A 16,411-nucleotide genomic window follows, 5' to 3' on the forward strand; every position below is an offset into this window, starting at 1 on the left:
ACAGTCACATTTACAGGTGACAGTGGCCTTACGGTTTTGCCTGCTTTAGAATAGTCCTCATGTTTTGTGTTTGAAAACCTTGGTGTTGCAGTGAAATGCTAACCATTCTACTATTACCATCGTTCAAAACTTCAAAACTTCTTGTGGGCCGGGCGCAGTGACTCGTGCCTATAATCCCAGCTTAGCGCGGCTGAGGCAGGAGTATTGCTTGAGCCCGGGAGTTTGAGAACAGCCTGGGCGAGATGGCCAGACCTCATCTTTACAAGAAAAAAAAAATTTAATGTAAAAAAAAAAATGAAGTAAATAATTAAACTTGTCATGGATGGCAGGTAGTGTATCAGAGTGCTTGTTATGTATGCTCTTCTTGGCGGAGTTTTTTATTTCTGTTTTAGAAGCTCTCAGTTCTTTTGGTAGTTGATGAGATAAAACCAGACCTGCGCCGGGTATACTGGCTCACGCCTGTAATCCCAGCAATTTGGGAGACCAAGGCGGGAGTTTGAGACCAGCCTGACCAACATGGAGATACCCTATTTCTACTAAAAATACCGAATTAGCCAGGCGTGGTGGTTCATGCTTGTAATCCCAGCTACTCGGGAGGCTGACGCAGGAGAATCTCTTGAACCTGGGAGGTGAAGGTTGGCGTGAGCCGAGATCATGCCACTGCACTCCAGCCTAGGCAACAAGAGTGAAACTCCATCTCAAAAAAAAAAAAAAAAAACCAGACTTGCTAATCTCCCTTTCATAAAAAATAAAATAAAATAATATGATTTGGTCCTCTATATGAGAAGCATGGTTGTTTTTTACTAGAAAGTTTTAGGCAGACTTTAATTCTTTTTTTTTGAGATGGAGTCTTGCTCTTGTCGTCCAGGCTGGAGTGCAGTGGCGCAATCTCGGCTCTCTGCAACCTCTGCCTCCCGAGTTCAAGTTATTCTCCTGCCTCAGCCTCCTGAGTAGCTGGGATTACAGGAGCTCGCCACCATGCCTGGCTAATTTTTGTACTTTTAGTAGAGACGGGGTTTCGCCATGTTGGCCATGCTCGTCTTGAACTCCTGACCTCAGGTGATCTACCCACCTCGGCTTCCCAAAGCGATGGGATTACAGGCATGAGCCACTGTGCCTGGCCCAGACTAATTATTTCCCAGTTAATTAGCTACAGATAAACTAAGAGGACGTAGTATCACAAATAGTTGGTACACGAATATTTCTGTAGTCATGGAAAATAATCCATGTATTGGATCCTTTGTTATAAATGTGGGGACTCTTAGGTTTGAATAGACTTTCCAAAAGCGAGGCACCCCTCAAGTGAACCCTTCACTATGGCCCAAGCTGCCTTCCCTGAGTGTGTCCCGCCTCTGCTCACTCCAGGGGTCATACACATTCATTCCTGAGAAGAGCTGGGGCACAGCTGGGGCTTAGGCCCATGCAGGGCCTAAGACACCTTCTGTCGTCAGAGAACTGTTAGCCAAAATAGACTGCAAGATCTTCAGTCTCTAAGTAATGTAGGGAAAGCACGTGTATGTATGTGTACGTGTCTCTTTCTTTTGTCTTCTAGTCCATGAACCAGTTCGAATTGCCTATGACAGGCCTCGGGGTCGTCCCATGTCCAAAAAGAAGGTGAGCTTAATCATTTGTAGTCCTCACTCAAAGTATAGTTGGTTAGAATTTGTTGGAGTTCCAATGGAAGCTGCAGCTTGTAATTAAGCTATGCTCACATTTCAAACTGAGGTATTAATGTGTAAAACACAACAGACTTTTCTCTTGGGAGGACTTTTGAAAACTGTTTTGCCTTTGTCCAAAGCATAGACTAGTGATTCATCTGTGTAATGGATAGTTGAGATCCCTGTAATGGATGCAGTGGGATTTGAGAGATAAACGAGATAGTGGCTTGGCCCTGTAAGAAGTTCAAGCTTGGCCGGGCGCGGTGGCTCAAGCCTGTAATCCCAGCACTTTGGGAGGCTGAGACGGGCGGATCACGAGGTCAGGAGATCGAGACCATCCTGGCTAACACGGTGAAACCCCGTCTCTACTAAAAAAAAAAATACAAAATTAGCCGGGCGAGATGGCGGGCGCCTGTAGTCCCAGCTACTCGGGAGGCTGAGGCGAGAGAATGGCGTAAACCCGGGGGGCGGAGCTTGCAGTGAGCTGAGATCTGGCCACTGCACTCCAGCCTGGGCGACAGAGCGAGACTCCGTCTCAAAAAAAAAAAAGAAGTTCAAGCTAGGCCAGGTGTGGTGGCTCACGCCTGTAATCCCAGAACTTTGGGTGGCAGGGGCAGGCAGATCACAAGGTCAGGAGATTGAGACCATCTTGGCTAACACGGTGAAACCCCATCTGTACCAAAAATACAAAAAATTAGCTGGGCGTGGTGGTGGGCGCCTGTATTCCCAGCCACTCGGGAAGCTGAGGCGGAAGAATGGCGTGAACTTAGGAGGCAGAGCTTGCAGCGAGCCGAGATCGTGCCACTGCACTCCAGCCTGGGCAACAGCGCGAGACTCTATCTCAAAAAAAAAAAAAAAAAAAAAGTTCAAGCTAAGGCCTATTGGGTGGCTTACGCCTGTGATCCCAAAAAATACAAAAATTAGTTGGGCATGGTGGCGCATGCCTGTAGTCCCAGCTACTCTGGTGGCTGAGGTGGAAGGATAATTTGGGCCTGAGAGGTCGAGGCTGCAGTTAGCTGATTGCACCATTGCACCCCAGCTTGGGCAACAGAGTGAGACCCTGTCTCCAAAAAAAAAAAAAAGTTCAAGTTATCCAAGCACACTGATTCACGCCTATAATCCCAGTGCTTTGGGAGGCCAAGACTTGGGGATCACTTGAGTCCAGGAGTTTGAGGCCAGCCTGGGCAACATAGTAAGATCTATGTCTCCTCCTGGTCTCCTTAAAAAATAAAACATAAAAACGTTCAAGCTTAGTAGACTGGAAGTGTGGTGAAGAGAGTGCACTAATCTGCTAGTAAACAGAGCATGGTGTGTGCCGTCAGCACCTCCTACGTGCCAGATCCTGATTGTCCACCTGGAGGCAGCAGCGAGCAGGGCCAACAGTGAAAGAGAAATGGATGAGGTGGTCCTGGGGATGCTGTGGGCAAAGAGAAGTAGGTCAAGGAGAGGGAGAATAAGGTGGGATCTAGGGGATGCCGCTGAATTGGGAAAGCCAAGGGAGGTCTCTCTTGCAGATGATGTTGGCACAAGCCTGGAAGAGCTGAGGAGAAACAGTGTGGAGATCTGAGAAGGGCACAGACTCAGCAGAGAGTCTGGGGCAGCAAGAGGCCTTTGTGGCAGCAGAGGAATCGGGGGTGGTCACACAGGACCTCAACAGATATTAACGTTGTGGCCCTTTATCAGGGAAGGGAGGGTCCCTCCGGGACCTGTGGCAGACATGGCCACTAGGGTGGAGAGCAGCCTGTGGGTGGGAAGCAGGAGGAGGCTCAAACTTAAGACAGTTGGACCAGGGCATGAGGAGCAACGAGAAGGAGTGAAGATGGAATGGGTGACACCTGCTTGTGGGCTGGGTGTGCAAAAGCCAGGAGTCCAGGTGACGCCAGGGTAGTCAGCTTGGGCAGAAGAGAGACAGAAATACCATTCACTGACCTGGAGGCAGGTTATAGAAAGGGGACAGATACACTCCAGATGGCCTGGGGAACATAGTACTGGGAGCAGGCAGGGTCACCTGGGACACATGTGGAGAGACTTCACCGGTCCTTCATGGTCAGGGAGGAGGGTGGGGAGCCAGGCGAGGTCGCTCTGCTGGTGTCAGGCAATGCCATGTTGCTTCCAACCCCTTCCAAGTGACCTAGGTCAGTCTGACCCCAATTATGGCAGGAAGGAGGAACCTTCCCGAGTCCAGAGCTCATGGTCCTGACTGATGTGCCAGGTTTTAGGCTGAGCTGGCATCTGGTGTCCGTTTGTGTGGCCTGGATAAGGGCACGGCCACATGAGGTCACAGCAGGGCCTTGGTGTCAGGCACAGCTATACTCTAGCCCAGCCCTGCCGCCAAGTAGTTTTATAACCTTGGCATGTAACCCCCGAGCCACGGGTTTGTCTGTAAAATGGAATGGCCACACCTACCCAGCAGGTAGGAGGTACGGTGAGGATTAAACTGAACGAGGTTCCTGGTGGGTGTCCTGCACATGCTGCTCTCTCCTTGGGACTCTGCACCTGTCCTCCTTTCTGCCAGTGACTGAAGGGAGGCCATGGTGGCTGCAGCTCTCCTCTGCACACTTCCGCCTCGCCCACAGGGCTTGGCTTTCCTCCAGCTGTCCAGGAAACCGCCATCATGATTGTTCAACACAGATTTGAACATTCACGAAGAAACTTCCAGGCTGAGCCAACCCCTCTTGCGCTGCACCTCCAAGCAGCCATCCTGAAAGGGAAAAGAGTGCAGACCTGCCATTTGGGGACCCCTGTGTCCCGCCATGACCAGCATTTCCCCTTCCTTCCCTACCCGTCACCCCAGGGCCCAGGTCGTGCACAGTTCCCAGGAGGGCCTGACGGATGCCCTGTTTCTCATCTCATCTGGTGGGTTCTGTCACCTCTTTTCTCCAGGCCACTTTCTCATGGCAGGGGCCCCCCCAGTATAGCAGGTCCTGTGTGGTGTCCCCTGGCTTGCAGAGGTGTCTCTTCACTGTTAGTGCCCCTCTTCCTGTCCCAGCCCATAGCATAGCTCCTCCCTTCATACCTTCCCTCCTTAACTGCCTTGCAGAGAAACTTATTCCCACACCACCTCACCAAGACCGCCTCATGCCATTATGGAGGAGCCGCCTGCATCCAGTAACTCACACATGCACACATACAAGATACACACACGTGGACACATATGCACACACATGCATACACACACACAGCTACTTCATATAATACCCTCGGAGATGCGTCTGAAGAGAACAAAGGGAATTTCCCTCTGCCTTTGAAGGTCCAAGTCTAAGCCTATTGAAATGAACTGACAATAGGAAGATTAACAGGATAAAAAATGGTATGCAGTCCAGGTGCACCTGTAATCCATGGACTTTGGAAGGCCAAGGCAGGAGGATTGCTTGAGCCCGGGAGTTCAGGACTGCAGTGAGCCATGATGGAACCACTGCACTCCAGCCTGGGTGACAGAGCAAGATCCTATCTCAAAACAAAAAAGTTACACATATTTATTCACGTGCATAAACACAGGAGCCATATAAAACATTATGAAAACTCAAAGAAGGGCCAGGTGGTTGAAGCTAAATACCTTTTCATAAGGGAGAGGGCAGTTGGGAGGCTGTAGGTAACTTTAGAGGGGAAGCAGATGATTTTAGGAGAGATGAATGGAGGCAGGCATCATCTTGTGAATGATCGTCACTGAAAATTGAATGGGACTAGAGAACAGCCAATGGTTTGGGCTCTAGGTGTGGTGTTTAACATTCCATGATTTCAACTCTGGTTAATGACGTTTCAGGGAAGGGATCCAAGGCCCTTCTCTTCTTCTTGGGCAGGTCCAGTTCTAGGTAGATAGGGAACTTGAAGAGAACAGCTTCCTCCTGTGCTTGGGAGGGACAGAGATGGGAGGGAGGTCAGAGGGACCTTGAGGCTGTTGCTTTAGTCCCACCTGTCAAAGTGCCATAATTTGGGGTATACGTATCTGTTTTTTTGTTTTTGGAGACAGAGTCTCCCTTTGTTGCCAAGGCTGGAATGCAATGGCACGATCTCGGCTCACTGCAACCTCTGCCTCCTGGATTCAAGGAATTTTCCTGCCTCAGCCTCCTGAGTAGCTGGGATTACAGGCATGCACTACCACACCGGGCTAATTTTTGTATTTTTAGTAGAGATGGGGTTTCACCATATTGGTCAGGCTGGTCTCAAACTCTTGATGTCGTGATCCACGCACCTCGGCCTCCCAAAGTGCTGGGACTACAGGCGTGAGCCACCACGCCCAGCCTTGGGTTATCCGTTTCTGATCCCCTACGTCTTGCTGCCTGTTGAGTTCTTGGCACCTCTCCAGGTTGTTTTGTCCCTTTCTAGGGTGAGAACACTGAGGCCCCAGGAGCTCCAGGGGCCCAGGCCTTCCTTATGGGAGCAGTTGCTCTCTTCTCCCTCCCTCCCTCCTGACCTGAGGCCCTGCACTCTCCCTTCTCCCTTCCCTCTCCCAACCCCTGCCTGCCCCAGGCTTAGCCTTTCCTGCCTTGTCTCCAAGCTCCTTTGTCTCTGGAGTGCCTCCCCCATGCACCCCTAACGTTAGGGAAGCTAATTCCTGGGCACCTCAATGCAGATGGCAAGGGGGGGATTTGTATTTTGGTTGAATTGTACCTCGTGAGGCCTGCATGACATGATGGGGCAGGTTGCTAAGCTGATGAGGGCTGACTGCCCAAGGACCTGAGCTCACAGCACTCAGCACGCCCTTCGCACCCTGCTTCCCATGCCCAGAGTCATCTAACCCTCTCCCGGCCACTCCCACCTGTCCCCTGCTCAGACCCCCAGCACCAGCCTCCATGATCCTCCTCAGCACCTTCCTCCCTCCCTCTCAAGAGCAAATGAACCCTCGCAGCCTCCTCAGGTAGTTCAGTAAATGCCTTAAAGAAATACGTCAGCCAGGGGCAGTGGCTCATGCCTGTAATCCTAGCACTTTGTGAGGCTGAGGCGGGCAGATCAGCCAAGGTCAGGAGTTCGATCAAGACCAGCGTGGCTAACATGGCGAAACCCCATCTCTACTAAAAGTACAAAAATAGTCGGGCGTGGTGGCACACACCTGTAATCTCAGCTACTCGGGAGGCTGAGGCAGGAGAATCACTTGAACCCAGGAGGCGGAGTTTACAGTGAGTTGAGATTGCATCCCTGCACTCCAGCCTGGGCACCAGAGCAAGACTCTGTCTTTAAAAAAAAAAAAGGCCGGGCGCGGTGGCTCATGCCTGTAATCCCAGCACTTTGGGAGGCCGAGGCGGGTGGATCACGAGGTCACGAGATCGAGACCATCCTGGCTAACACAGTGAAACCCCGTCTCTACTAAAAATACAAAAAAATTAGCTGGGCATGGTAGCAGGTGCCTGTAGTCCCAGCTACTCGGGAGGCTGAGGCAGGAGAATGGTGTGAACCCGGGAGGCGGAGCTTGCAGTGAGCCGAGATTGCGCCACTGCACTCCAGCCTGGGCGACAGAACGAGACTCCGTCTCAAAAAAAAAAAAAAAGAAAGAAAATAATAATAATAATAAAAGCTGGATGCAGGGGCACATACCTGTAGTTCCAGTTAATGGGGAGACTAAAGTAGGAGAATCACTTAAAATCGGGAATTCGAGACCAGCCTGGGCAACATAGCGAGACTCTATATTTTAAAAAAACACAGACAAGTTTTGTTTTTTGTTTTTTTTAGACAGAGTCTTATTCTGTTGCCCAGGCTGGAATGCAGTGGCGCGATCTCGGCTCACTGCAACCTCCGCCTCCCAGGTTCAAGTGATTCTCGTGCCTCCACCTCCCAAATAGCTGGGATTACAGATGCCCGCCACCACGCCTGGCTAATTTTTGTTATTTTAGTAGAGACCGGGTTTTGCCAGGTTGGCCAGGCTGGTCTCGAACTCTTGACCTCAAGTGATCCACCCACCTTGGCCTTCCAAAGTGCTGAGATTAAAGGCATGAGTCACCGCACCCAGCCCACCCACACAAGTTTGTGAAGAGCCAAGGAATACATCGCAAGGTCTTGGACTGCCCAGCTGGGCTCTCACACAGCAGTGTGTCGTGAATATTCATGAGTGAATAGAAATTCCTTCTGCTAGATCCCTGCAGGCTCCTCCTCCAGAGGCCCCAGGGCCCTGTCTGTCCCCAGATCTCCATCTAGTGGCCCAGAGAATGCTGCACTTCCCCACCACCCACAGGACCAATCACAGCTGTACTAGCTCTCAGTGAGGTCTGCTCTGAGCTAGACCTCACACAGACTCCAGTATCCAAGTAGAACTCAGTCCCTAGGACAGACAGACAAGGCAGTCAGGGATTGAATGAAGCACTGAGGGAGGGGTATGTTGAGGTGCTTCAGGGAGGGTACTGCCAGCCAGTTCTCACCCACTGTCTGACCCCCATTCTACCTCCAGGCCTATGCCCTGGTGCCCCCCACTCTTCCCTGGGCTGTGCCCTGTGGTCGTCACAGGGCCACCCTTCTTTATCCAGGGCTCCACTGAGGGCCATCCTACTGACACCTTGACCCCGGGACTGGCCATTCCCTTACCCAGTTTTCCTCACAGTCTTGGCACCAGGGTTATAGTGATGGCTGAGAGGCAGGACTGACCTCAGGTCAGTAACCTCTGACTTAGAAGTTCCATCCCACCCAGGGATGTTGCAGAGAACTGGGAAAGTGACCGGAGCTTGAGCCTGAGCATCTGTAGAGTCAGGAGAGCATTTGGGGGTGAGGGGCTCCAGGCCCTGCCTAGGACAGACCCTTGATCCAGGCATCTCCCTGTGGCCCACATGCCTGGACTCCTCTCTCTCCTCAGAAACCCAAGGACTTGGACTTCGCCCAGCAGAAGCTGACCGATAAGAACCTGGGCTTCCAGATGCTGCAGAAGATGGGCTGGAAGGAGGGCCATGGCCTGGGCTCCCTCGGAAAGGGCATCCGGGAGCCAGTCAGCGTGTACGCAGCAGGCAGCCTGGGGTGGGAGTGGGTGGGGCCTCAGTCCTTCGACCTGCAGCCTGACCTTGGCTCCCTCATGCCCAAGATGACTTACAGCTGGCAGTTGATTTTTGTTTTTTAAACAAAAGGCATCTTCAGATGAGAAGCTGATCATTTACATATGCAGGTGTTTACAGGGCTCCTTTCTGTCCTGGTGTAGATTTTTTAAACAGCTTGTTGGCCCTGGTCATTTTGTCCTCATTTGTTATCATCATAAAAGCTAAGTGGTATTTCTGTGTAGTTTTGGCCTGGAACCACTTTCCCATTCCCGGGAACCCATAGCCGGGCCAGCCAGGGTCCCGAACACAGGCCCAAAGTTTATTAAACCCCAATCGTAACATCCAGCAGGCATTTCATTTAATACTGAGCTTAGTCCCTGCTGGGTAAGGCATTCCGAGGTAACCAGGGCCCTCTGGGCACCCCCTCAAAAGCCAGCTCTTCTTCGAGGGTGAGTACTCCTTGTTTCCACTGTGAGTCATGTCTTGATTTTCCCTCTCTTTGATGTCTAAGTGTGTGTCCCAAACACCTGCATCTCATGGACTGTTTGTGCCCATGCCCAGTTCCTGGCATGCCAGGCCCTGGGCTCAGGTGCACAACTGACTCTCTTTTTCACTCCTTAGGGGAACCCCCTCGGAAGGGGAAGGGTTGGGTGCTGACGGGCAGGAGCACAAAGAAGACACATTCGATGTGTTCCGGCAGAGGATGATGCAGATGTACAGACACAAGCGGGCCAACAAATAGGTATGTTTACAGGCCAGTGCATAAGGCCCACCGGCGTGCTGGTATGCAGAGAAATTCCCCCAACAAAGTTGATATTCCCTGTTCCCCCAAAAATGCCACACACAAAAAAATCACCAAATTCTGTGAGGGAAACAAAAGGGTCTCTGGATGTGGATATGCCCCATTCTTACCTTCCAGGTTTGCTGAAGGAGCAAACCTCATGTTGGCCAAGGGCAGCTGCACGTGGCCTGCCTGGTGCCCTGGCTGTGAGCCCCTCGAGGCCTCTAGGCCAGGCTCTGTGAATGTGCGCATGGAAATAGGCCACGCCTGTCTCTTCTCTTGCTCAAGTTTTCTCTCACAGATGAGGGTCACCTACCACATAACATGACCAGCAAACGGACTGTTCCTAGTCCAGAGGGCCTTGCCATCATGCAAGTGGAAGGGCGACTGTGACAGCCACCACCACAGAGGATGGCAGTTAGCTGTGTCCCTTTGTGAGGGTCTTCAAATCCTTTTCCTTCTGCAGGGCCTTGGGCCTGTAAATATCCTCATCTTTCTACTCTTTTTTTTTTAGTTGTCCCTCTCACCTAATTTCCAACTCAGTTTTGAACAAAATCGTTCTCTTCCTGAATAGATCAAAACCACTGATGAGAAAGATAAGCCTTGAAGCAGGAATTGCCCTTAAAACATCATCCCTGCCCTGGATCGGCCTGGAGCCAGTGCCCAAGTACGGTTTGGTGTGTACATGAAAACAAACGTCTCTGCAGTCTCTGGGGCGGAGGTTTCGCTGGCTTTTCTTTCTCTCAAAGAAAAAACATGCACCATTTTCAATGTGCTTTTGCCTCTCCTCTCTGTTCACATGCTTTTAGCAGCAAGTCCCCTCCAAATCTGTCTTGGTTCCCCTTCAGAAGGTGGCGCTGCCCCCGAAAGGCACCTCAGCCTGTGAGTGCTGAGGAACCAGCTCCTCTGGCTGGTTTTCCAGTCGGACTGGCCATTGCTCTCCAGAAGTGCTCTGTTAGCAAACGTGATGTGGAAACGATCACAGATGGTGTTTTCTCGTTGTTCTCCAGAATTTATACGGGGGAGACAAATCGGTAATTACCAAGTCTGCGCTCGGGTACCAAAGCTCTGAAGCTCTCTGAACAGTTGCCATACTTGAGTTGATGAATGTGTTATTCATGATGTCTCATCTCTTCAGTGCATCTTGAGAGACTTAATGAAATTTTAGCAACAGTACAGACTAGCTCTATCAGGTGGGGAGTAATCATTAAACAGATGAAATCGGCCCCAGATTTACATGTCTCTTTAGAATCCACAGTGTAAGCAAACTACAGTTACAAAAGGATGGGGGTTGTAAACTCTCTGACACTCTGCACTTTTCGCACATGTGGCATCGTCAAGTGCTGTCTTATTACAGCCTTTGTAAGGAAAGGCAGGCTCCCTCTGGGGTGGGCTCTGCAGCTGCTCTATTTCCAGGCGTGTGATTGCTGCCACTCTACAGATTCCCCAGCAGTCTGCTGTGTGTAACTCCACTCAGTTCTCCACTCATTCTTCCTCGTGAAGCAGGATCATTAAAGTTTTAAGTATGGGCAAAAATCTGGAAAACTTAGGATCCTCCTGACACCCTGGGATTAGGGGACACAACAGTGGCTAGGGCATCAGCCACAGAACTGAGTGGGAAATGCCACTTGTATTGGCTGTAAAGAAATCCTGGCTTTGGGCTGGGCATAGTGGCTCAAGCCTGTAATCCCAGCACTTTGGGAGGCTGAAGCGGGTGGATCACCTGAGGTCAGGAGTTTGAGACCAGCCTGGCCAACATGGTAAAACCTCATCTCTACTAAAAATACAAAAAAAAAAATTAGCCAGGCATGGTAGCAGGCACCTGTAATCCCAGCTACTCAGGAGGCTGAGGCAAGAGAATCACTTGAACCTGGGAGGCGGGGGTTGCAGTGAGCTGAGATCATGCCACTGCACTCCAGCCTGGGTGACAGAGCAAGATTCCATCTCAAAAAAAAAAAAAAAAAAAGGCTGGGCGCGGTGGCTCACGCCTGTAACTTCAGCACTTTGGGAGGCCTAGGTAGGTGGATCATGAGGTCAAGAGATCAAGACCATCCTGGCCAACATGGTGAAACCCTGTCTCTACTGAAAATACAAAAAATTAGCTGGGTGTGGTGGCAGGTGCCTGTAGTCCCAGCTAGTCAGGAGGCTGAGGCAAGAGAATCACTTGAACCTGGGAGGCAGAGGTTGCAGTGAGCCGAGATTGTGCCACTGCACTCCAGCCTGGCAACAGAGCAAGACTCTGTCTCAAAAAAAAAAAAAGAAAGAAAAGAAATCCTGGCTTTCTTTAAGCCACAGACTTCCTAGGCTGTGGTCCGAGGTCCTTGTCTGCCTGTTCCCTGTCACCTTGCAGTGCCACCACCCCCAGGGGCTCTGCTTGCTTCCAGTGGCTTCTGTAGCTTTGGCAACTGGCAGATCTTTATGGCAGTAGAGGTGCCAGCATGGAGGATGGGGCTTGAGTTTATTACCCAACCCTCGAACGAACCAGCCTGTGGGGGCCTGGAGTAGAGCTGGTTTTGGGGAACCACAGGTGCGGGGGGTTCATCTTCTCCTTTCTCCTTCTCCTTTCCTGACTCCTCTGACAGCTTCCATGTTGGCCGTGGGTCAGGTGAATGGATGGAGCTCTGAGCGGGGCTCGGCCTGCTGGCCCGAGCGAGGCACATACACCTACAGCGTGGATCAAGCTCGCTGTCTCCAGCATCGCCCTGACCATTCCATGTGCTTTGTCCTAGCATGTTAATTCTTGACTTTCTCCACTTCATTTTACTAAAAAGTTAAATGCTTTAGGAATTTGTGGTGTGTGGCCACTGACCACCCCCCACCTCCTGCCGCTCCTCCAAGTTTGAGCTGAGATGGTTCTGTGAGTCCTTGGCAGGGGTCAGAGGGCACACCTCCTTGAACCTAGAAAGTCCCTATACTCTCAGAGGACGCCTCTCCTGTGGATTCAGCGCTGGGGCAGTGAAGGTGTCGGGAGCCAGCAGAGCATGGTGCGTGCTGCCAGCTGCCGGCCGGCCGGGATAGAGGAGATGCCACTGGCCCTCCGTGCCCCCAGCCCCTCCCTCTTAATCGAGGCTGCCCTTGCTCTCTGCAGAGGCCACTCTGCAGGATCCTCATGTCGCGCGTGACGTGTGGTGGCACAGCCGTGTCAAAGTCACAGTGTCTTTTCTGTCGTTCTAGTTCCAGGGTCACCCCCAAGAGGACAACAGGCATCTGGAAGTGCTCTCTCGCCACTCTGGGTGCTTACTGTCTCTGGCTTGTTTCCATCACTGGAAATCACTTAGAGAATTGTAGTGTTTTTGGTCCTTGATAAAGCCTAGAAGACATTTGTGATGTTACAAAATGGAAGTTTTCTTTTGTTTCTGTTTTTTAAGATCTAAGAAGTTGTGAATGTTGTTAATCATTTAGCCGTTGCAATAAATGTAGAGGAAATGCAGTGTGCCAGGGTCTCCATGGCTGTGTTTTTAAAATCAGATCAGTCACCAGCGCACGCAGATGGGAGTGCAGTGTAGAACCAGATGACGGCTGCCTCCCAGTACATGCCCTCCGCCGGCGTGGTGCTCCTCCCTCGGGCCCCTCCTGACTGGCTCACCCCACCTGAGGGACCTTGTGGCACTGTCACCAGGAAAGCCTGGAAGATGCCAGACAGCAGGAAGTGACCAAGCACCGGAGGGAGGGTGATTCCCTTCTTGGGAGGCTGGGGAGGATAACTGGTACTGCCGAATACAGAAGCTGCCTTTGAGGGGTATCAGGGAAGTGGGAGCCATGCCCCTGCTGCCTACGACTCACCTGTGGCCACAGGGCTTTGCCCCATCATCCCAGGGCTGGATGGGACGACAGTTCCAGCTACCAGAGTAAAACCATGGCCTGCCTGGGCCTCCCTCTGACTGAGGAGCTGCCTCTCTGTCATCTTCATACTCCCTGCTGTCCCTGGGTGCTACCAGCCTGCCCATGGTTCCTCTGCCAACAGCCCCTTGGCCCTCCAGGTGAGGAGGGGCGTGCAGAGGGCACAGCAGGGACCAAGCCAGCACCCAGGGGATCTGCAGGGGCCTCCGCCTGACCAAGGTGAGGAGGGGAGGAGCCAGACTGCGCAGAGGGGGAAGGCGCTGTGCCCAGGGCAGGTGATGCTCATGTAGGAAGGTCCCTGTGGACAGCTTAGCGGGAGCCTTGAGACAAAGCCCTTAGGAAGCTGAGGCAAGACCTCCAACCTCACTTCTGCTGTGCCCCAGGGGAAGCTGTTTCCAGCCAACACCCTCACCCTGCCTTCATCTTGGCGATGTCTAATCACTAGCTTCAGTGGCACTCCCTGAGAAAGGCCAGAGCCTGCAGGGAAAATGTGGGGCTCACCTGCAGGGGGTGAGCAACTGCCAGGAATTTCTCTTCCATAGTGGAACCCCTCTTGCCCTAGCTCTTCTTAATACCGCCCTGAGGCCAGTCAGGGTGTTAGGAGACAGGAAAAGGGGTGGCCTCCAACCCAGGATGCCTGTCCTGGCGTTGACCCCAGGCAGGTCACTTGATCTCAGGCCTCAGTTTCCCCTCTGCAGACTGGGAAGGATCTCATTTGGAAGGTAAAATCTCCCCTGCTGCCTTGTACTAGATTGGTGCAAAAGTAATGGCAAAACCCGCAGTTTACTTTCCCACCAACCTAATAATTTAGGACTAACTGGAACCACAAGATGCCTCTCATGGCCTTTCTCCTCCCTGGCGCTTCCCTGGGGCAAGACAGGCAGAGGGCGCTGCTGAGAAGCCCCAGTAGCAAAAACAAGGAGTGGCTTCAATCCAAGCCTTTGCAGTGCATGTATGCCCACGTACAGACGTGCACGCATGCATGTTCAAGCAGCACACGAGGACTTTTTCCTTGTAAAAGATGAAAAACCAAACCCAGATGTATGCGGAATGGAGCACAGAGGCTTTCTCCTCCCGTGAGTCAAATGACAGGACCCACCAAGGGTGCCACTCGCAGACAGCTGTCCTCTCCCCACGGGCTGTCTCAGCAGTCTCCATGGCCCGTGGGAAAAGAGCAGGTGTTGGGTTGCCTTCGGAGGATATTCCACGTGTAGATGATCATAGGCACAATCATGTTTTAGATAGAACCTTTAAAATGCAAATTATACTTCAAGTTCTATTCTGCTCCCTGCTTTTTTTCACTTAAAAAATTTCTGAGGCTGGGCACGGTGGCTCACGCCTGTAATCCCAGCAATTTGGGAGGCCGAGGCGGGCAGATCACCTGAGGTTGGGAGTTTAAGACCAGCCTGACCAACATGGAGAAACCCCATCTATACTAAAAATACAAAAATTAGCCAGGCGTGGTGACACATGCCTGTAATCCCAGCTACTCGGGAGGCTGAGGCAGGAGAATCGCTTGAACCCCAGAGGCGTAGGTTTTGTTCAACAGAGATCACGCCACTGCACTCCAGCCTGGGCAACAAGAGTGACACCCAGTCTCAAAAAAAAGAAAAAAAAAATCTGAAGCTGCGTGTGGTAGCCCATGCTTGTAATCCCAGCTACTGGAGAGGCTGAGGTGGGAGGATAACTTGAGTCCAGGACTGGAGGCTGTAGTGAGTTGAGATTGTATCACAGTACTCTAGCCTGGGCAACCCTGTATCTAAGAATACAAACCTGAAATAAACTTACATATACATGTGTATATATGATGGTTTGTCATTTAGCTAACAGGGTCTCCACCCCTAGCCATTTGGGTTTTGGGCCCTACATCCTAGAATAGGCTTCTTTGTGGATAAAGTCCAGGAAATAGCATATGAGAACAAAGGGTCCTCCTGGGGGTCTCCTCACCTTGCTGCCTCCACACAGTTCATATGCCATCTAACTTTGGGGTGGCCCTGCTGATGCCCCAATTCCCTGGTTTCCCTGCCTCTCAGGGACAGTGGGGGCTGCGGTTCCTTCAGGTGTCTCCAGCAGGCACTGGCCCTTAGGCTGGGCTCCACTGCCAGCCTTACCCCCCAACCCCTGACCCCTTGGGATATGGACCTGACTGCTGACTCTTTCTACCTCCTCCAGTTCCCTCAACTCTGTCCCTGTCACCCACACCCTGTCACTGTCCCCACCTTAACAGTCCAGGAGCCTGTGGTGGTTTGGGGTCACCATGTTCCCTGAGGGGCCCGGCCAGGCCTCTCTCTCCCGTGTCCACATACTACCCCAGTGCCCACCCACGGTGGAGGGTGGTGTCTTGAGGGCCAGAGATGTGCCAGCAACAGGGATGCTGTCACTGACCCTCTGCCCACAGTCAGTCCTCCCCCAGGTGGTCAAGCGGTGGGACCCTCCACGCCTCCATTTTCTCCAGTGAAATGCAGCCACCAGCTTGCAGGGTTAAATACATACGGTTACCCAGGACCTCTCTTAGAGGGTTCAGAAGGACTGGTCTTCTTACCGACTGATCTTTTCACATCCCACCCACTTGGGCCTCAGTTTTCCCTCGTGAGGATCCCCAAGCCCTTCTCAGCTCCCCCTGCCCACCCCTTCCGGGCCAGTCTGAGGGTGGGGTGGCCCCCAAACTCGACCACATTCCACAAAGGAGCTAACCAGGGAAAGAGGGATAAGTTGTCACGAAGTCCCCCCACCCCCATATTTTTGGGGGATTAAGCCCCCCCAAGGGTTTGGGGGGGATTAATCCCCATCACATGTTTGGGAGATTAAGGGCTGGGCAGAGGTAGGAGCTGGGGATGATTGATGAATGCTGGGGCTGCAGCTTAGGCAACATAGTGAGAACCCACCTCTACAAAAGGAAATTTTTTATTAGCAGGGCATGATAGTCCCACCTGTAGTCCCAGCTACTCGGGAGGCTGAGGTTGGAGGACTGCTTGAGTCAAGGAGTTGGAGGCTGCAATGAGCTATGAATGCACCACTGCACCCCAGCCTGGACGACACAGCAAGACCCTGTCGCCAACCCCCAACACACACAAAAAAGAGAATTAAAGGAGCTCACAGAATTTCAACCTCAAGGCCCACAGCACAGACCATATACTGAGATAAATCTGATCGTCACTGGCCTCTCTGGACTCCAGTGC

The 16,411-nt window shown here is 52.0% G+C and overlaps 1 protein-coding gene across 12 annotated transcripts in view; it reads left to right on the plus strand.

Annotated features, from left to right (window-relative positions):
- SUGP2 (SURP and G-patch domain containing 2) overlaps window positions 1-12,822 on the plus strand; it is a 45,947-nt gene extending 33,125 nt beyond the window's left edge. For 3 of the 12 annotated variants that reach the window (XM_033196702.1, XM_033196701.1, XM_033196695.1), the window contains exons 8-11: window positions 1,553-1,614; window positions 8,437-8,573; window positions 9,233-9,353; window positions 12,567-12,822. In XM_033196702.1, coding sequence (XP_033052593.1) covers window positions 1,553-1,614; window positions 8,437-8,573; window positions 9,233-9,353 — 320 coding nt within the window. In that variant the 3' untranslated portion in view covers window positions 12,567-12,822. Of the gene's footprint in view, window positions 1-1,552; window positions 1,615-8,436; window positions 9,354-9,966 lie in introns of all 12 variants that reach the window. The other 9 variants (XM_033196698.1, XM_033196694.1, XM_033196697.1 and 6 more) reach the window with 5 other exon arrangements.
- The last annotated feature ends 3,589 nt before the right edge of the window (window positions 12,823-16,411 follow it).

Source organism: Trachypithecus francoisi, unplaced genomic scaffold (genome assembly GCF_009764315.1).
Source record: "Trachypithecus francoisi isolate TF-2019V2 unplaced genomic scaffold, Tfra_2.0 Lachesis_group5, whole genome shotgun sequence".
Lineage (NCBI taxonomy): Eukaryota > Metazoa > Chordata > Mammalia > Primates > Cercopithecidae > Trachypithecus > Trachypithecus francoisi.